General features: G+C 36.6%; 1 protein-coding gene across 3 annotated transcripts in view; it reads left to right on the top strand.

Annotated features, from left to right (window-relative positions):
- Positions 1-21,797, top strand: part of FAM81A (family with sequence similarity 81 member A) — a 79,567-nt gene that overhangs the window by 14,604 nt on the left and 43,166 nt on the right. For 2 of the 3 annotated variants that reach the window (XM_036736978.1, XM_036736979.1), the window contains exons 2-3: positions 7,048-7,115; positions 7,810-8,083. In XM_036736978.1, coding sequence (XP_036592873.1) covers positions 7,069-7,115; positions 7,810-8,083 — 321 coding nt within the window. In that variant the 5' untranslated portion in view covers positions 7,048-7,068. Of the gene's footprint in view, positions 1-6,568; positions 6,626-7,047; positions 7,116-7,809; positions 8,084-21,797 lie in introns of those variants that run through there. The other variant, XM_036736980.1, reaches the window with a different exon arrangement.

The raw sequence follows: 21,797 nt of genomic DNA, 5'->3' as shown, positions 1-21,797 counted from the left end.
TTCAGCTGTAGCTGACTCACTAATTTAATTTTAAATATCTTGAAATTTTGTCACTTTATTCTTTTTTCTGGTAGATTGATATTAACATTAGTTCTAGTAGATAGATTAACATTAGAGTTCCATAAGCACTGTATGATGTGTATTTAATTATAACATTTTTAAAAGATGCAATTTTTTCTTTTTTGCCATGTCAAAAATCTTATAACCTTTCTATAAAAAAGCTAAGCAAGCCACCTAATATTAGTGTTTGTCCGTGACAGCAGTGTAATTTTCTGATGTTCATAGAAAGGAAAAAAGTATGTTTTAACATCAGTCACCTGGAACCAACAATGGATGGCCTAAATTAAAGTCTTTTAGTTTCATCTTAATTTACATGATAACGTTCATTGTATATATTGTTGTTTTAGTTCTGCTGTTATTTGTTTTGCATCAGTTCATATAGATCTTCTCATGTTTCTTTTATTCGTTGTATTTTTGTTCCTTATGGCCAGAAACGTCTCTATATTCATATAGGCTAGGAATAGGAATTGAACCTGTGATTTCAGTTGTTACAGGGAATTCCCAGATGAGGAAATAATCTTCTACCAGTGCAGGCTGGCTTCTTCTCAGCAACTAATAGTCTTAGCTTTCTAGTGACTTGCCCAGGGTCACAAATACAGTGGGTATCAGAGGCAGGACTTGAGCTGTCTTCCTGACTTTTAAATCTGGCACTCTACTATATACTTATTTTTATGCTTCAAGGCCAGCACTATATTCTTTGCATTCATATATAGAATCATAATTAGGGCAGGGCAGCCTGTGCTTCAGAGCATTGTGCCAACTTGCTGGGAGAGATAGCTTCCTTCATGCAGAGGTCCAGATACTACCTTTTTTTACCTCATGGTATATCACTAGTGTGGTTTCTCTTGGGGCTGAGGGAAAGAGAGTAGAATTTCAGTTTAGAGGAGGTTGATTGGAGTGGGAATATACTGTCCTCTCTTATGTCGTGACTGTACCAGCAGTCAGACTGTCCTCTGTCCCCTATCCCCTTCTCATTCTCAGTACTTCCATGTCTGCCCCCTCAACTATTTTTGCCCCAGTGGAAAAAAATTCAAGTTATTCTGCTTTTATAACACAGTTTGCTCAACCATTTCTCAGTCATTGAGCACACAATTTGTTTCCAGCTTATAGATGTGACAAATAATGCTGCTGTGAATATTCTGGTATAGGTGGAACCTTTCTATCTTTGATCTCCCTAAGATATACACCCAGTAGTGGGTTTGCTAACACCAAAGGAATGAACAGCTTAATAACTTTTCAGTAACTTCCAGTTTCTCTTTTTAGTAAATAAGCCACATAGCTACAAAAATAATTTCCCTAAAGCATTAATTATCACCCCTGCTCAAGAATCATTGTCTTCCTATTGCCTCTAAGATGAATTACCAACTTCTCACTCACCATTTAAAGCCTTCCACAACCTGGTACTATCATGCATTCCTAGACTTATTTCACATTTTCATCCATTACACACTTTTATTCTAGACAAACCGGCCTTATTCTTGTTCCCCAAGGTCAGCATGCATGGGCTATCTTCTGTTGCTAGAATCTACTCCTTTCTGTTTAGGTTACTTAGAATCCTTGTTTTTCTCTCATGCTTACCTCAGGTGCTGCTTCTTGTAGTAATGCTTTTCTGACCACCACCCCCAACTGTTGCTGCTCTTTTATTCCTTAGAATGTATTTGCATGTCTGTGTAAGTGTTTTGTGTGTGTGTGTGTGTACCCCCTTTTTCTAGAATTGTTGGACCAATTTACAACCAATTTCACCAATAGTGTAAGAATGTGTCTGTCTTCCCTAACAATGAATGAACAATGAATGAATAATTTCATGTTAAATTGTTCATGCTGAAATTTTTCTACGGGTCTGTTATCATATTCTATAAATGCCATAAATTATTGTTAACTTTGATAATTGAAGAAATCTTTAGGCATAATGACATTTTATTTTTATTAGTTCTTAAATATAACATATTTACCAAGAAAATATTGAAATCTCTATATAAGATATGGTGGAGAATGATGCCAAAACCATGGTTTTCACAAAATATTTTTAAAATCTATAAGTTAAATATACCCAAAGGGCTATAAAACTGTCCATACTTTTTTAACCCAGCTATACTACTACTAGGCTTGTATCCCAAAGAGATAAAAAAAGGAAAAGGACCCATATGTACAAAAATATTTATAGCAGCTCTTTTTGTGGTAGCAAAAGGATTGGAAATTGAGGGGATGTCCATCCATTGGGGAATAGCTGAACAAGTTGTGGTATATGATTGTGATAAAATACTATTGTGCTATAAGAAATGATGAGCAAGATGTTTTCAGAAAAACGTGGAAAGCTTTATATGAACTGATGCAAAGCGAAATGAATAGGACCAGGAGAACATTGTATACATTGTAAACAGCAATACTGGACGATGATCAATGGTGAATAACTTAGCTATTCTCAGCAATACAGTAATCCAAGACATTTTGGAAGGACTTATGATAAAAAATGCTCTCCACCTACAGAGAAAGGATTGATGGAATCTGCATGCAGACTGAAGTATACTTTTTAAACTTTATTTTTGTGTTTTCTTTGACAATATGATTCATATGGAAATGTTTTACATGACTGCACATGTATCACCTATATCAAATTGCTAGCCTCAATAAGGGGAGAAGGGAGGGAGATAATTTGGAATTCAAAATTTAAAGAAATGAGTGTTAAAATTTGTTTTTACCTGTAATTGGAAAAAATGAAATATTTAAACTAGTAAAAATACATCTATAAGTTAAATGAAAACAAATATCAATAATTAGAAAACCATTCGTAAGAAATTATCACACTAATTCATTTAGTAAATGAAAACTAAAAGTTTTTGATAAGATTCTCTTTTTTGTTTGTTGAGAAATATTTATTATAACCAAAATGTAATCCAAGTAGTTGGGGAGATGGTGTGGTATAATGAATAGAGTACTTGCTTCGAATTACAGAAATTTGAAATCACAGAATTTGAGACTTGGAAAGGACCATAGAAACCAGCTAGTCTAACCCATACATGAAAGGAACCCCTTTTCTAATATACAGCCTTTGTTTGAGTACTTCTGAGGACAGGGAAGCCAACACTTCTTGTAGCCCATTTCAATTTTGAACAGCTTTAATTGTTAGAAAGTTTTTCTTGACATCAGGTCTAAACTGGACTCTTGCAGCTTCTACTCGTTGCTTTTAATTCTGCCTTTTGGGGCCAAACAGAATAATTCTAATCTCTTTCCACATGACGGCCTTTCATATATTTTTTTTCCCTTGATTAAAACAACTAAGTCTTCTCTAGCTAATCAACTGATTTTTATATGAAATGGATTTAAGGCCCTTCATTATCCTGGTTACCTTCATCTAGATGTTCTTTAGCTAATCAATGTCCTTCTTAAACAGTGGTATCCCACCTGAACACAGTATATCTGCTAAAGTCTGCTGAGGAAAGGGTACAGTGGGATTATTGCCATCTTCCCCTTGTATTTGTGTAGGTGATTTTTTGTAAAGTATAAGATCTTACATTTGTCTCAATTGAATTTCATTTTATTAGAGTCAACCCAGTGTTTTAGTGTTTGAAGAACCCTTTGGATCCTGACTCTGTGATCCAGTGGGTTGGCTATACTTCTCAGCTTTGTGTCATCTACAAATTTGATGAATGTGCTTTCCATGCCTTTATCCAGGCTGTTGAAAAAAATATTAAGTAGCACAGAGCCAAGTACAAATGAATCCCTGGGGGTTGTGTACTAGAGACCTGCCATGTTAGCACTGAACCATTAACAGCTACTCTTTGAATGCAGCCATCCAACCAGTTCTGACTATGTCTATTTATATTATAATTTAATCCAGATCCCTATATCTTGTCATCATTCTCCTCATGTATTACTTGGGAGATTAGAGGCGGGGGATGGACCTGTGATTTCATTCCACAATACTGGGCACATAGTAGGTGCTTAATAAATGTTGATTGATTGCAGCTGAGGAAACTCCCTCTACCAGTGCAGTAGGCACTTACTTTTCAACTTAAGCAGTTTTAGATAGTTGTCTAGAGAGGCTGAGTGACTTGTCTAGGGTCACATATTAGGGTCAGACTTGACCCAGGTCTTCTTGGGCTACAAGATCAGCTTTCTGCCTACTACACCAAGCCATCTCTTTTCTTAGGTTAGTAATTCCAACAAAAAAGGAAATGAAGTTGCCCTGTTATTGATAAAACCATGCAGACTTTGTAATCACTGCTTCCCTTATCACCAATCATCTCTGTAATGATCCATTCTGGAATTTTTATAGAATTGAAGTCAAGATCACAGGCCTATTGTTTATAGACTCTGTTTTCTACCTTTTTTTTGAAAACTGGGACTTTTTCCCCTTTTCTAATCTTATAGTACTTTTCCTGTTTTCCGTGATCTTTTTTATATTGCTGATGGTGGTCAGCAAACTTAACTGCTAGATATTTCAGTGCCCAACCATGTAGTTCATCTGGATCAGGTGATCTGAATTCATTCCTGTAGCTGGTGCCAAGTGGGAACCCTTTCCCTTTTCTACCCTGCAGGACTGCCTAGACCCAATGGGATTGCTTAGAGGGCCTAAACTGGACCTGGGATTGCTTTTCTCTTTCCCTGCCTCATTTCCCACCTCTAATATTCTTGCCTTTCCCTTACTTGGCCAGATATTGACCTTCCCATTCCCACCCCTGCCCGAAGATACCCGGACTCCCTATTCTGCTCTGACCCATAGGGCCACTTTCCAGTTCCCAGTAATGGGATGCATCTTACATACTCATGGACTCTTGGGGCTCTTGATCCTTCCTGCAGCCACCTACTTAGGACCTGCTGGTCTTTCCCTCCTCTCTGAAGCATCATCTCTTCCATTTATCATCTTCCCCAATTTGAATGTGAACACTTCCTGACAACAAGGACCGTCATCTTTTTTTTTTAATCCCTCATGCTTACTTGGCACACTATAAACAATAAATACTTTTCCATTCATTCTCATTCATTTATCTGGGGCAGCGAGGTGCCCTCTCACCATTTTTTTTTTTTACTTATCTGGGTATTAGTGGCTTCTTAGTCATTTTTGTTCTGTCATTCCCATTGCAAAAGTCGTCCTCCTTGGCAGGGGAAGCAGAAACAAAACAAGAGCAGAGCAGCTTCGCTTCCTCTTTGTTGTCAGTTGTCATAGCCCCATCCGCTCCAAACAGACGTCTCATCTCTTCTTAGGTGCTCCTCTTTCACTCAAAATAGCTTAACCCTCCCCCACCCCCAACAACCAAATAACCCTATTCTATTGTCCTTGGCTTCCTTCTCCAGCCTCAACCCATTCCAAACTTTTGCATTCCTGACACTTTTTACAAGACTAGGCCATACTTATCATCTGGCCTTGTAATTTCTGTATGATTTTTGCTTAAATGTAAGTTGGTTGGTGTATTCACTGAGTATCCATATCGGTCTTTTCACACAAATCATATTTTTCCTTCTCACTAGAATTGTTTCTTTTTGTATTTCAGAATTTTGTCCTTGAACAATTCTCCTTCCTTTTGAGCTGACTTCTATTTTAGTTCACAGGCTTGTACCTTTCTTTCCTCTGACCCTTTTGATAGCTGCTTTCCAAAATTTATAGTGCATGTCTAACTATGCCTGAATTTCTGGTCATTTCTATCTAGGATTCTTATCATCATATCTTATTCATTTTCCACCGTAAAAAATCCATTTCTATCCCTTAGTGAAAATCAGATCCAAAATAAAAATTTCCCTTTTTCTTCCACCTTTTGAAGGATGAAATTCTTCAAGGAAGACCTGGATTCATGTCCTGACACTGTTCTTATATTCCCTGTGTAAGCTTATGCAGAATACTTCACCTTTTTGACCCTCACTTTCTTTGTTTGATGGGTGGGGTTGGACTAATCATAGGTTCCCAAAATGGGCTATATCACCCCCTGGGGGGTGCTGGAATGATGGTGGTTGGTGGAGTGAGGTGGTAGTAACCTCAGGTGCAATTGAGGAGGGCAGGTGAATAAAAGTAAGGGGGTGGTGGAAGCATAAGGAAAGAAGAGAAGAGAAGAAAATTTTGAAAAACCATTCATCCATCTGTTGTATAACAGAGTTAAAGTCATAGTGACTATATTATTTTCCAAATAAACACACCAAATGTAAGTTGATCTATGGTCAAGTCCACCAATAGGTCCTACCAAGCAAGTGTTGGCAGGCAAGCTTGTTGCGCGTTATCAGAAAGTCCAGAATGTATCAACAGTAATATGTGTGTGTAATGACTTGTTTAATATGATACTATATGGTTGCATGATGCAGTATTCCATCATCAAAATTTCAGTGCAGGAAACCCCCCACAAATTTACAACAAGTTATTGAATTTAGGATGTGTCATTTCAAAAAAAAATTTTTTTAAATGACACAAATTTAAAAAAAAATTTAAAAGTTAAAGAAAGTAGGTTTCCAGGGGGGCACTGAGTAGTTTTTTTTTTTTTTTTGAAAAGGTGGTGGTAAACCAAATAAGTTTGAGAGCCTTTTGGACTAGATGGTCTTTGAAGACTCTTCCAGATCTAAATTCTATGAGCTGTTAAAGGTACAGCATTAATATGACTGTTGCCAATAATGGGGTCTCAGAATAATACTACAATGGTAACTGATTATTTTATTTAATTTTTAACAAAGACTCATAATTTTCTAAGTTTAATTAGTAAGTTTGCCGGATTTAAACAATCGACAATAAAGGAAAACTCGTTTTGCTCAAACTTTGTTATGGTAAAAGCTTTTTGATCAGCCTAGTATGTGTTAAGAAGCTTTTTGGTTTTACCTTAGTTTTCTCTTAACATTTATCTTTTGTTGTTTATTTCATATTTAAATCCCAAATTCCTTAAAAATAAAAGAGTAAAAATTTAGGACTGGAGTTTTCTGCATATTTTCATAGTTTACATTATCATGGATTTATGAAGTTATTTTTGGTGCCATGTATAAACTAATAATTTGATGCATATTTTTCAACAGATGTGAATTACTGAAAAGAAAATGGCACAACGAAGCACTGTACTTCCTTCTCTTGTCACCGAGGAAAGGTATAATATGTGAAAAATATGTATTTCAGGGGATTAACCTTTTTAATGCAAATATTGCTTTTCTTCTGTACTAATCTTGTATACTTCTGTAACATGAGTGTTTAACCTGTGTCTGCTTAACCATGAATAGCTTTGTTGAAGGGCAAGAGAATTATTGTTCACTCTCTTCTACTCTGCTCTGTTGGATGCAGTATCAGAAGACAGTGAGTCATTTTCCCTGTGGCTGGAGGGGTAACCTCCATTTCTGTACTTTTAGAAGGATAGAGAGAAGAGACAGTAGCCATAGATTTTTGCTCTTGGAAACTCTGCCTAATTTCTTGACCCACCCAGCCAAATGGGGAGACAGTTGAATTCTCACTGAGAAGGTAAAGTCTGTAAGTATTGAGGGATAGGGTAGGATGGAAGATTTTCCTACCTAGTCCTAGTAGCACTGTGTGCCCCAAAGGTCAGAGGATTATGTTTGACCAGATATTAATATATTTGTTTGCCTCTTGCCCTACTATTCAGGTAGCATGCTAGCTGCTACCTAGTCTTGGGGGAAAAAGAATTAGGAGGAAGGAGGAAGAAAACCCTGCCTCATACCCCTTTTGTGCATAATGCTTACATGCTTCTATTTGCTTTATGGAATATATAGAATCAAACTCATGGTTTTTTCCTTTGTTAGCAATACACATGAAATTATTACCTTTTGTAGGCGAGTTAGAACCATGCCACGACATAGCCAGTCTTTGAGTGTGGCTCCATATTCATCGGCAAGCCTAGTGGAACAGTTGGAAGATAGAATTCTGTGCCATGAGAAAACAACTGCAGCACTTGTGGAACATGCCTTTCGTATAAAAGACGACATTGTTAACAGTTTGCAGAAAATGCAAAATAAAGGTGGAGGAGATCGATTGGCTAGACTGTTCTTAGAAGAGCACATCAGAAACATCACAGCAATAGTGAAACAACTTAATCGTGATATTGAGGTAAGGATTTTTTAAGTCAAGAGGTTATGCTCTGTCGTTGGTATTGCAGTTATCTATCCTCGAAGGCTACATGTCATTTTTTACTTCTTTTTCTCCATCACCTCCTCTATCCATTCACTTACCAAGTCTTTGGTGTCCCCAGACTATCTCCTGTATTCATTGTCTCCTTTCCCCATTCCTACCACCATCACTCTGCCCCTATCCCTCATTGCGTCTTGCCTTAAGTATTTAAGCAACTCCATGGCTTAAAACTCTTTAATGATTCTCTGTTACATATCAGATAAAGTTCAAACTCCTCTGCCTGACATTTAGAGTCCTCCACAAGTTGGTGTCAGCCTTTGAAGCCTTATCTTACACCGGGGTTAGGGAACCTGCAACCTTGAGGCCGCATGCGGCCTTTTAGGTCCTTGGTTGTGGCCTTTTGACTGAGCCCAACTTTTACAGAACAAATCCTTTCATTAAGGGGATTTATTCTGTGAAGTTTGGATTCAGTCAAAGGGCCACACTTTAGGACCTAGAGGGCCACATGTGTTCTCCAGGACCCAGGTTCCCCACCCTGTCTTACACTATACTCTTTTACATATTCTATGTTTCAGCCAAATTGGACCACTCACTATTCCATGAATATATCCTGAGTTTTCCTAATACCATGCCTCTACTTTAGTCGTCTTTGACACATAAATTTCCCTATCCCCAATTTCTACCTGTTGAAATCTTATCCATCCTTCGAGACCCTTCTCTAATGCTTTTGGTTGAGAAATGATTTTTCATTCCTCAGTTGGAAATTATTTTCCTTTTAGAAATTGAAACTGTCACAGTGCTTTTGTCATACTCTAGTTTGCATTTTAGCTATTTGCATACAAATCTTTTCTAGTAGATTATATGCTATTTGAGGGAGGGAGCCTTTACTTCAGTGCTTTGCACATAGTAGGCACTTTAAAAATGTCACATTTTAAAAATTGATTATTGAATATCAGCATAATTATTAAGTTGTAGGACTAGAGGGAATTTCAAGAGATTTTATAGGCAATACTGTACCTAAACTATCCCAAATAAATATTTTCCCATCATTTTCCTAATGATTTCCAGGAAAGCAGCTTTTACAGTTACCCTTGTATTTATGATTATATTTGATAATAGAGTCATATATTTAAAGCTGTAAGGGACGTTAGGGTTCATCTTTTCATTTTATGGTTAAAGCATTTGAAGCCTGGAGAAGGTAAATGATTTTTCAAGGATTACATAGGAACTCACCAGGCCAAGATTTGAAATGCAGATCCTCCAGCTCCAGATCCAGGGCTCTTTTCACTCTTCCACGCTGCCTGTAATATTTGTCACTGTCAGTGATATTCATGGATAATCGAAATTTCCCTTGTGTCTCTTAAATCAGCTTCTTTTTTTTGTCCCCGGAGAAAAGCCAAATAGTTTTCTTTATAAGAACTTCACATATATTGAGCCATTTATCATCTTTCCTTTCATCAGATTAAATAGTATCACTTTTCTTAATCCTTTATCATAAATATTATTTTCCAGCTTTCACTCATTTTTAGTACTATATTTAGACTCTCCTAATTTTTCCAAATTTCTCTTAAGTGAGCATAACAGAAACTAACATTGGCTTTTTATAATCAATAAATAATTATGAAATACCTACTGTATGCAAGGCACTGATCAAGGCGGTGCAAAGCATGGGACAATTGTTATCCTCGAGAAACTTAAACTCTAGTTTGGAAAGTATTTGGTAACTAAAGATTTATAGGTACCAAATGCTAATAGGATATTAAGATACTTTATGTATAATTATCAAATATCTGAATAAAAAGTAAAAATAAATTGTTTTTAATTACAGATATAATATAATTAGAATTCTTTTCAGAAGATCTTTTATTTTCCATTTGACTAGACTTAATAGTGAAAATTAAATTTCTGTAAGTCATGATGTTAGTTTATCACAGGTAATACCAGCTTTCATTAATCTTTTGAATTTACTACACTGCAATCAGCAGCTAAGTTAATTGGCCTCTAGGTTTTGGAAGGTTTTCCCTCTTTTGTTTTTCATGTCACTTAAAGAAAAAGACTGCTTACTGTTTATTTGTGAGACAGAAACAGAATAAACTTGGGAAAATTTCAGGTGGTTAAAGGTGGTTTTTATATTTAGAATTTCCTTTCCTTTTAAGTTTCAGATTTGAGGCTTAAGCCTTTTTGGTCCAAAAGGAAGAAGAACCAGGCAGCTGCAGCAACCCCAGCTCACTGCTTACATCCCCTAACAGGGTTGGAGGTGCATTGGGGTGCTGATTGTTGTTTGTATCCAAAGCCCAAGAGAGGTAGGAAGGATGAGATATAGTTGGTTGGGGACAAAGGAGTGAGTACTGATAAGCCTTCACTGCCCCATCACCAGAACAATGATAAGCAGCTGACTACTTCTCTTTGACTTAGTGGATCGCAACAAAATGTGGCGAATCCTCAAGATAATGAGAGTGCCAGATCATCTTCCTTGTTTCCTGAGGAACCTGTGTGTAGGTCAAGAAGCAACAGTTAGAACTGAACATGGAACAACTGATTGTTTTAAGATTGGAAAAGGAATATGGCAAGGCTATATATTGTTACCTTATTTATTTAACTTATGTGAAATGCCAGACTGGATGAATAAAAAAGCTGGAATGAAGGTTGCCAGGAGAAATATCAACAACCTCAGATATGCAGATGATACCACTCTGATGGCAGAAGGTGAAGAAGAATTAAGAAGCCTCTTGATGAGGGTGAAAGAGTAGAGGTTAAAAGCTAGATTCAAGCTTAATATTAAAAAAAAAAACTAAGATCATGGCAGCTGGCCTCATCACTTCCTGGCAAATAGAGGGAGAAGAAATGGAAGCAGCAGATTTTATGTTCTTGGGCTCAAAGATTACTTCAGATGGCACCTGCAGCCATGAAATTTAAAGACCTTTGCTCTTTAGTTGGACAGTTATGGCAAATCTGGACAGCATACTAAAAAGCAGAGATATCACCTTTCTGGTAAAGGTCCATATAGTCAAAGCTATGATTTTTCCAGTAGCAACATACGGCTGTGAGAGTTGGGCTATGAAGAAAGCTGAGTGCCACAGAATTGACACTTTCAAGTTGTGGTGCTGGAGAAAACTTTTGAAAGTCTGTTGCACAGCAAGGAGATCAAATCAGTCAATACTTAAATTAATTCAGACTACTTACTCATGGGAAGGACAAATACTGAAGCTGAAACTTAAATACTTTGACCACATAATGAGAAGAAAAGACTCTGGAAAAGACTGATATTGAGAAAGACTGAAGGCAAAAGGAGGAGGGAATGGCAGAGGATGAGATGGATAGATAGTGTCATGGAAGCAACAAACATGAGCTTAGACAGACTTCAGGAGATAGTGGAGGATTAGAAGGGCCTGGTGTGCTGTGGTCCATGGGGTCACAAGGAGTTGGACATGACCGAATGAATGGACAACAATAACTCTTTTTATTTAATAATATAATGCAAATGATAACGCAGGAAACTTAGTGCTTCCCATTCCTTTCTTCTCCCTGACCCCCTGATACAACAATCAACATGAAGAAATTAGTCATGCACTACTCTGTGGTACTTTTTGGAGAAATGTCAACTTTTATTAGTATATAACTTGGTATGTTTTATATACATTGTCTAATAAATGGAATGGGATTCATGAATATATTTGTCCTAAAGGCTGTTCTCATTCAACTAAATTTCTCACATTCTCATCAATAAAATGGCATGAGAATGTGCTGTCACTGGGGCTGTGAAAGCTGCACAGATATTGTGATATGAAATTGGGTATCATACTGTAATGCCATATATTAAAATAGAATTCTACCTTTAGAGTGAAAGCCTACTATAACATGTTAGTCTATAAAATATATCTTAATCTCTTCCCTTGACACTCAGGTTTCCACCATATTTTGTTAATTTAAAGGTCAGTCAACCAACATTTATTAGCCCTTGCTATGTTCAAGGCATTGTGCTAAGTGTTGAGGATACAAATACAAGCAGAAAGATGGACAGTCCCTGCCCTCTGGGAGCTTACATTTGAATGGGGAAAACAGATAAAATGAAATTAAAAAGGACAGGGGGAACACAGGTACTTGGTGTTGGAGTATGACGGAGGAAGTCTGGAGTATAGCCTGGAGAGGAATGAGACATAGCTGGCCTGGGCTCTTTCCTTAAATGAAAGTTCTAGAAAGAGCCATTTAGTCAGAGGGTGAGGCCACAGGGACAAGGGTATTTCCAGTGTGTGAATTACATGGCTGGAGTGAGGCATGAAGAACTGGGGCATGATAGAGGAAGTCTGGAGTACAGCCCGGAGAGGAATGAGTGGAAAAAAAATTATAGCCTCTAACAATTGATCTTGAGACCTACAATCATTCTTTCTCCAAATGTGACAGAGGAGAACTTTTTGTAGAAACATTGTTCCTGGGAATTTTCTGAACTAACTTTCTCTCTCTGTCTCTGTCTCTGTCTGTCTCTCTCTCTCTCTGTCTGTAATCTGTAATCATGGCTATATAAGTTTTATAGCATTTCTTTGAAGTTTTTGACATTCTGATTTGTGAATTTTTGCCTTGGCCATTCATATATATCATCATTGCCCCATTCCAACTCTACCTCCCTTATCTCTTATTAAATAGGAAGGATAGGAGTATGTTTAGTTGTCTAGTCTACTTTAAATTTAGAGCTGTCCAGAAAAAAGCTTTCTGTAAAAATGTACAGCATACCATATATAGATTATATCATACGATAATATTCTGTACTAACATTAGTGCCACAGTCTGTCACATATGGTTACTCTATGCAGTTAGCTAGCTAGATGAGTTTTTCATGACTAAAGAAAGAACACGGGCTAATGTTAAGATTAACCTGAGACATAAGGCAAAGATCCATATCAAAATAAAGAAGAAGAGAACAAGAATAGGCATAAGAATGATCTAAATAAATTATTCAAGATTCTTGAAATTGCTTTTTAGGTGTCCCCCCCCCCAATTAAATTCAAATGACATAATATAAAATAGAAACTAAGTTGGACTATAGTTTCCCACGAAGCATGTTTGGAAATAAATGCATAAAGTCACTGCCAAATCCTTCAGAACACTGTAGTACCATGATTTCAGGGCTGGTAGACTAACAATATTTCATAGTAGCTTATTTAAAACATTTTAAATCATTGCAGATGTCTGATCTACTCTTCTAAATTTGGCGGGAAAGTGTTTCATAGATTAGATATTGGAACTTGACTACATATATACGTTTTGTATATCCATGTATGCACACATGCTGTATATATGTGTGTATGTGTATATATATGTGAGAAATGGAGTCAGATTTTTAGATATAAAAGTTTTCATCTCCATAGTATTGTCCTTTGTGCTTGATCAGCTAATTCAAGCTAAGTCGATAGACACTTTACATGTATGCATATACACATACATACACAGGTATATATAACATATACATACACATGTAATTGTGTATCTATGTCTATGAAAAGAGTAAGGGAGAGAGAGAGGACTCTCAGCCAGTGGGGACAAGCATGCCTGGGCTGACATTGTGCCCATGCAGGTGACATCAGGAACAGAATGGCTGGAGTTTTGGAAGGGAAAATTACTCAGGTCAGAATGGTTTCTAAAACTGTACTTGTCCTTGTGCTACTGTTGACATCGATTTTATGTCAGGTCTGTTTTTCTCAGGGTTGGGATCACCTACACATGTTTTGCACATTCTCCCCATAACAGTTTTGTTCCCATTCTCTTCCTCTCCCACCTAGCAGATCTATCACAGTGTGCTATCAACAGCACTCATGGAACAGAAAACAGCTGTCATTTGCTATGATCCCTGGATGCATTAGGTTCTTGCCCTTCTCGGCTGTGTCTGACATACTTTAGTCCTGATACAGGTGGTCCAAAGGAAGCTCCAAACAAGTGTACAGTTGTTATTCTTGGATTCAGTGTTTGCTCTAATTCCTCTCTCTTTTTCTGTCTTGGTGAACTGGACTGGATAAACTAGAATGATCACAATGTCAGAAATTCACAGCTAGAAGGGACCTTGGAAATTCTCTCTTAATATTTTTATTTTACAGATGAAGAAAGAGGTGCTGAGAGATCAAATGAGTCATTTGTGGTCACACAAGTAGTCTATATCTCAGGTAGAATTTGAATCCAGGTCTCCTGATGCCAAGGCCAGTATTGAAACTGAAGGCTCTCTTTCCCTCTCTGGAGCCTTAAAGCCCAATGCAAATCATAAGCAGCCAGCTTTCTGCTTTCTCTTTTTTGGGCTTCACCTGTGCCTCCCTGGTCTCTGCAGAGGCACAGGAGGTTCTTAGGTGAACTCTCCCTAATATTCCCCCTCACTAGAAAAAAATCTCTTGGAAAAACCAAGCATTCGTTAAAAATACACAATCCCTTTAACTCTTCTGGCTTTTGTAATGCTCTAATTCTTCTCAGTTCTTCTAAATCATCTTATGATGTGTGACCCTAAGTAAAGAAGGAAGGGATCACTTTTTTGTGTCCTAGAGTAGAAGCTTTTTCTGCTTCCTCCAAGTGTTCCTATCTCTAGTGGGCTTTTATTTTATCATTTACAAATTTACTTTTTATTTTTCTAATGTTTCCTAACCCCTCTCTTCATTATGTGACTTTAGTACTTACTAGGGATCTTCTCCTGGAGGTTGAGGTGGGTATGGGGAGGGGCATGGGGAGTATGGAGTTCATAAGGGGAAACAAACAGGGCAGGATATTGAAAACCTTATTGATAGGGCTGAATGTTGGACCACATTTAATAGGAATAAATGTAAAATCTTATATTTGGGTTAAAAGAAAACCTCCAACTTAATAAATATGATAATTGAGGTGGGAGGTGGGAAGGGGGCATTGCTAAATAGCAGTTCATCTGGAAAACATCTAGGCATTTTCATGGACTGATAATTGTGTGAGTCAGCAGTGTGATATGGCAGCTAAAAAAGCTAAAGTAATCTTAGGCTACTGTAAAAGAGGCATAGTTTTCTGGAGGGGACAGTGTCATAGAACTCCACTCTGATCAGAGTCAAACTGGAGTGTTGTGTTCAGTTCAGGGGGCCACATTTTAGAGAGAACATTTATAAAATGGAGAACATTAAGAGCAGGACAGCCAGGATGGTGAAGGGCCTTTAGATCATGCCATATGAGGATCCGTTGAAGACACTAAGTATGTTTAGCTTAGAAAAGACTGCAGAGGGAATTATGATAGTACCTCCTCCTGCCCATAGACTCTGTCTTATGTCATAGTCCCTTCCCACTCTGTTGGTGATCACTTCTACTCCCTTGGGTTCAGTTATCATCTATATATAGATGAATCTCCAAATCATATACCACTCTCCTGTAGCTTAGTCCCACATCACCTGCTGGAGTTTACTTAGGTGTCCTTGCAACATCTCAAACTCAGTGTGTACAAAGTAGAACTCATTACTTTCATCCTTGTACCTGCCTCTTTTCTAAATAATCCTGTTTCTGTGGAGATTACTGCCACGCTTCTTGTCATATAATTTCTAACCTTTGACTCTTCCTTTTCCCTCACCCCTTATATCTAAATCAGTGAATAAATCTTGTTGATCCTGTCTCCACAATATATCTCGCACCTGTTCCTCTTTCTCCACTCATATGGACACTACTGCACTCTAGGCTCCTATTGTCTCTTATCTGGATTGTTTACCAGTATTCTAATTGGCCATGAGATTGTTTTCAGTTTCACCCATGTTCAATCCATCTTCCACATAATTGCCAAATAATATTTCTAAGACACAGTTCTTGACCATACCAATCATATGTTGAATTTTTTTAGTGGGTCCCTTTTCTCCCTAGGACAAAATATTAACTCAGCCAACATTGAAAACTCTCCATAAATAATTTGGTACTTGTTATGTGCAAGGCAGTGTTTTAGGTGCTGAGAAATTTTTGGTCTAGTCACATAGTTTCATTTCCATGTGGGAACTCCCCAGACTGATGTAGACTCATCTATCATTTATTCCATAGAGAGTTTCCTCAAACACTTTGAACTTAGGTAATTTTTCCATCATCAGAGAACTAATAGTGTATTTGTCAGAAGTAAGATTTGAAGCTGGAACTTCCTGATTCCAGGACTGGCCCTTTAACGATTATGCCACTCTACCTCTCAGGCACTGGGAATATAACGACAAAAATGTAAAAGTTTGCCTTTTTTTTCCTAAATTTTTTTTGCAATGAACAAAAATCAATTTTATTTCTCCCTCCCCCCATTGGAAAAAAAAAAGAAAAAGAAAAAACCCTTGTCACAAATAAGCATAGTCAAGCAAAACAGTCCCACATTGGTCATGTCAAAAAAAAATATGCCTTGGGGCAGAGCCAAGATGGCAGAGAAAAGGCAGAGCCTTGCCTGAACTCTCCCCAATTCTCCTCCAAACAACTTTAAATAATGCCTCAAAATGAATTCTGGAGCAGCAGAACCCTCAAAAGGATGAGGTGAAACAAATTTCCAGCCCAAGATGACTTAGAAGGACTGCCAAAAAGGTCTGTCTCACTCTAGTAAAAGGAGAGAGCAGCCCAGCACAGACAGTGTCAGTGGGAGGCCCCCCCACAGGTCAGCAACCTAGTTTCTGTGGCCCTGGTGCAGTTGACCAGTGGCACAGTGAGTTAGTTGTGAAGCTTCTAGCCTCTGGCACAGCAGATGAGCAGCCAAGTGCAGCAGGCCTGGTGGCCTTGGTGCAGCAGACCAGAGGCCAGGCCCCTAGGCCCTGGTGCAAGAAGCTTGGGACAATGCCCCCTGTGTCCCAGGAGCAGAACTCAACTTTAAAAGTAGTGAAAATAGGCTGGAAAATAAGCAAAAACTAACACCCTCCCCATTATAGAAAGTTCCTATGGTGACGGAAGATCAAAACACAAACTCAGAAGAGAACAACAGTGTCAAAATGCCTACATGTGAAGTCTTTAAGAGAAATATGAATTGGTCTCAGGCCCAAACAGAACTCATGGAAGAGCTAAAAAAAAGGATTTTAAAAAATGAGAGGTAGAAAAATTGGGAAAAGTAATGAATATTGTACAAGAGAAACATGAAAAAAGAGTCAACAGCTTGGTAAAGGAAGCACAGAAACATGGAAAAAGATGTACAAAAATTCACTGAAGAGAAGAACTCCTTAAAAAGCAGAATTGGCCAAATAGAAAAGGAGATACAAAAATCCACTAAAGAAAAGAACTCCTTAAAAGGTAGAATTGGCTAAATGGGAAAGGATATACAAAAACTAACTGAAGAAAATAATTCCTTAAAAATTAGAATTGGGCAAGTGGGGGCTAATAACTCCATGAGACATCAAGAATTAATCAAACAAAATCAAAGGATTGAAAAAATAGAAGAAAATATGACATCTCATTGGAAAAATAACTGACTTGGAAAATAGGTCAAGGAGAGATAATTTAAGAATTATTGGACTACCTGAAAGCCATGATAAAGAAAAAAAAAGAGCCCAGATGTCATCTTTCAAGAAATTATCAAGAAAAACTGCCCGCATATCCTAGAACCAGAGGGTAAAATAGAAATTGAAAGAATCCACCAGTCACCTCCTGAAAGGGATTCGAAAATGAAAACTCCCAGGAGTAGTATAGCCAAATCTCAGAAGTCTCAGGTCAAAGAAAAAATACTGCAAGCAGCCATAATGAAATAATTTGGATATTAAGGAGCCACAGTCAGGACTGTACAGGATTTAGCAGCTTTCAAGTTAATGATTGGAGGGCTTGAAATATGATATTTTGGAAGGCAAAGGAGCTTGGATTACAACCAAGAATCACCTACCCAGCAAAACAGCATAATCCTTCAGGGGAAAAAATGGATTTTCATTGAAATAGAGGACCTTCAAGCATTCCTGATGAAAAAAACCAGAGCTAAACAGAAAATCTGATTTTCAAATACAAGACTCAAGAGAAGCATAAAAAGGTAAATAGGATAGATAAAATATAAGGAATTCAATAAGGTTAAACTGTTTACATTCCTACATGGGAAGTTGATACTCATAACTCTTAAGAACTATATTACTTATTAGAGCAGCTAGAAGGACTATACATAGATAGAGGGCATAGATGTAAGTTGACTTTGATGGAATGATATAAAAAACCTTAAAGGGTGACAAAGAGGAATGCACTGGGAGAAAAAGGAATGAAGAGGTAGAACGGGGTAAATTATTTCACGTGAGGAGACACAACAACCCTATTACAGTGGAGGAAAAGGGGGAGGCAGGGAGCATTGATTGAACCTTACTCTCTTTGGATTTGGCTGAAAGAGGGAATAACATACACATTCAGCTGGGTATAGAAATCTGTCTTACCCTGTAGGGAAGTAGGAGGGGAGGGGGACAAGAAAACGTGGGTGATAGAAGGGAGGGCAGATTGAGGGAGGTGGTAGTCAAAAGCAAAACAGTTTCGAGGGGGATAGGGAGAAAGGAGAGAGAAAGAAGAAGAAATGGGGAAATGGGATGGAGGGAAATACAATTAGTAATCATAGCTGTGATTGTCAATGGAATGAACTCATCCATAAAATGGAAGCAAGTAGCAGAGTGGATTAAAAACCAGAATCCTACATATGTTGTTTATAAGAAACACATCTGAAGCAGAGATACACAGAAAGAGTAAAGGTAAAAGGCTGGAGCAGAATATTTTGCTTCAGCTGAATTTAAAAAAGCAGGTATAGCAATCATGATCTCAGACAAAGCAAAAGAAAAAAAAAGATCTAATTAAAAGAGTTAAAAGGTACTACCATTGACAATGAAGCAATAGCAATACTAAACATATGCATTAAATAGTATACAGTATCCAGATTTTTAAAGGAGAAGTTAAATGAGTTACAGGAAGAAATAGACAAAACTATACTAATGGGGGACCTCAAAACTAGATAAAACTAACCACCAAATTCATAAGAAAGAAGTTAAGGAGGTGAATAGAATTTTAGAAAAGTTTGATATGATAGACCTCCCTCTGGAGAAAATTGAATGGGGAGAGAAAGGAATATACATTTGCCTCAGAAGTGTGTGACACCTACACAAAAACTGGCCACGTATTAGGGCATAAAAACCTCATAATAAAATGCAGAAATGCAGAAATGTTAAATTCATCTTTTCAGATCATGATTCAAAACTACATTTAATAAAAGAGCCATGGAAAGATAGATTAAAATTAATTAGAAACTAATCCTGAAGGAGTGGGTCAAAGAACAAATTATAGAAATAATGAATAATCTCATTAAAGAGAATGACAACAATGAGACAACATACCAAAATTTATGGGATGAGACTGAAGCAGTAATCAGGGGAAAATTTATATCTCTCTTAATGCTTACATCAGTAAAATAGATAAAGAGCAGATCAGTGAATTAGGTGTTTATTTAAAAAAATTAGAAAGAGAGCAAATTAAAAATCCCCAATTAAACACCAAAATGGAAATCCTGAAAATCAAATGAGAGATTAATAAAATTGAAAGTAAAGGAACTATTGATCTAGTAAATAAATCTAGAAGTTGGTTTCATAAGAAAAAACCCAATAAAATAGATAAATCATTGGTTAATTTGATTAAAAAATTCAGAAGAAAACCAAATTACAAGTATCAATAATGAAATGTGTGAATGTACCACCAATGAAAATGAAATTAAAACCATTATTAGACTTACAGGCTTTGCCTAATTATATGCCAATAAATCTGACAATCTAAGCGAAACGGATGAGTATTTACAAAAAATATATATTGCCCCAATTAATAGAAGAGAAAACAGAATACTTAAGTTACCTCATCTTCAGTTTAAAAAGAAATTGAACAGGCCATAAATGAGCTTCCCAAGAAAAGATACCCAGGACCAGATGGATTCACAAGTGAATTCTACTAAACATTTAAAAACAAGTAATTCCAATACTATATAAACTATTTGGGAAAATAGGCAAAGAAGGAGTCCTACCAATGTCCTTTTATGACACAAATATTGTGCTGATACCAAAACCATGAAGCACAAAACAGAGAAAACTATAGACCAACTTCACTAATGAATATTGATGAAAAAAATTTAAATAAAATACTAGAAAGGAAATCACAGTAATATATCACAAGGATCATACACTATGACTAGGTGGGATTTATGCCGAGAATGCAGGCCTGGTTCAGTATTAGGAAAGCTATCAGTATAATTGACCACATCAATAACAACAACTACAAAAATACAAAGATCATATGATTATCTCAATAGATGCAGAAAAAGCTTTTGACTAAATGCAACACTCATTACTATTAAAATATTAGAAAGCATAAAGATAAATAGAGCTTTCTTTAAAATGATAAATGGCATCTATCTAAATCCGTCAGCAAACATTTGTAGTAGGGATAAGCTAGAAAACTTCCCAGTAAGATCAAGGGTAAAGGAAAGATATCCATTATCACCAATACTATTTCAATATTGTACTAGAAATGCTAGCTATAGCAATAGGAGAAGAAAAAGAAATTGAAGTAATTAGGCAATGAAGAAACAAAACTATCAGTCTTTATAGTTGATATGATGGTATATTTAGAGAATCCTAGGAAATCAACTAAAAAACTAGCTGAAACAATGAACAACTTTAGTAAAGTTGTAGGATACAAATTAAGCCCATGTAAATCATCATCATTTCTATATATTACCAACAAAGTCTAGTAGGAAGAGATAGAGAAATTCTTTTGAAAATAACTGCAGGTGATATAAAATACTTAGGAGTCTACCTGCCAAGACAAACTCAGGAGCTATAGGAACATAATTCCCACAAAAGACATATCTAAACAATTGGAGAAATATTAATTGCTCATGGGTAGGCTGGGCCAATATAATAAAAATGACAATTCTACCTTATTTAATTTGCTTATTCAGTGCTATACCAATCAAACTACCAAAAATTATTTTATAGAGTTAGAAAAAATAATAAAATTCATCTGGAAGTACAAAAGGTCAAGAATATCAAGGGAATCAGTGAAAAAAATGTTTAGGAAGGCATCCTAGCAGTATCAGATTTCAAACTACATTACAAAGTAGTAATCATGAAAACAATGTACTGTTGGCTAAGAAATAGAGTGGTAGATCAGTAGAATAGATTAGAAACATAACATGAAGTAGTTAATGGCCATAGTAATCTAGTGTTTGATAAACCCAAAGTTCCAAGTTTTTGGGACAGGAACTCACTATTTGATGAAACTTTCTGGAAAGCAGTTTAGCAGAGACTAGATACAGACCAGCATCTCACACTGTATATGAAGATAAGGTCAAAATGGATACAAGATTTAGACCTAAAAGGCAATATAATAAGCAAATTAGGGGATCGTGGAAAATTTTGCCTGTCAGATCTATGAGTAAGGGAAGAATTTATGATGAAATAAGAGATAGAAAGGATCATGGAAAGTAAAATGATTAATTTGGATTATATGAAATTCAAAAGTTTTTGTACAAAGCAAACAAATGCAGCCAAGATTAGAAGGAAAGCAGGACACTGGGAAAATTTTTTACAGCAAGATTCTCTGATAAAGGTCTTATTTCTCAACTATATAGAGAACTGAGTCAAATTTATAAAAATATGAGTCATTCCCCATTTGGTAAATGGTCAAAGGATATTAACAGAGAATTTTTAGAAGATATTAAAGCTATCTATGGTCATATAAAAATGCTGTAAACCACTATTGATAAGAGAAA

Source organism: Trichosurus vulpecula, chromosome 8 (genome assembly GCF_011100635.1).
Source record: "Trichosurus vulpecula isolate mTriVul1 chromosome 8, mTriVul1.pri, whole genome shotgun sequence".
NCBI lineage: Eukaryota > Metazoa > Chordata > Mammalia > Diprotodontia > Phalangeridae > Trichosurus > Trichosurus vulpecula.
Note: the sequence above shows the minus strand (reverse complement) of the source record. Positions and strands in the feature narration are given on the sequence as shown.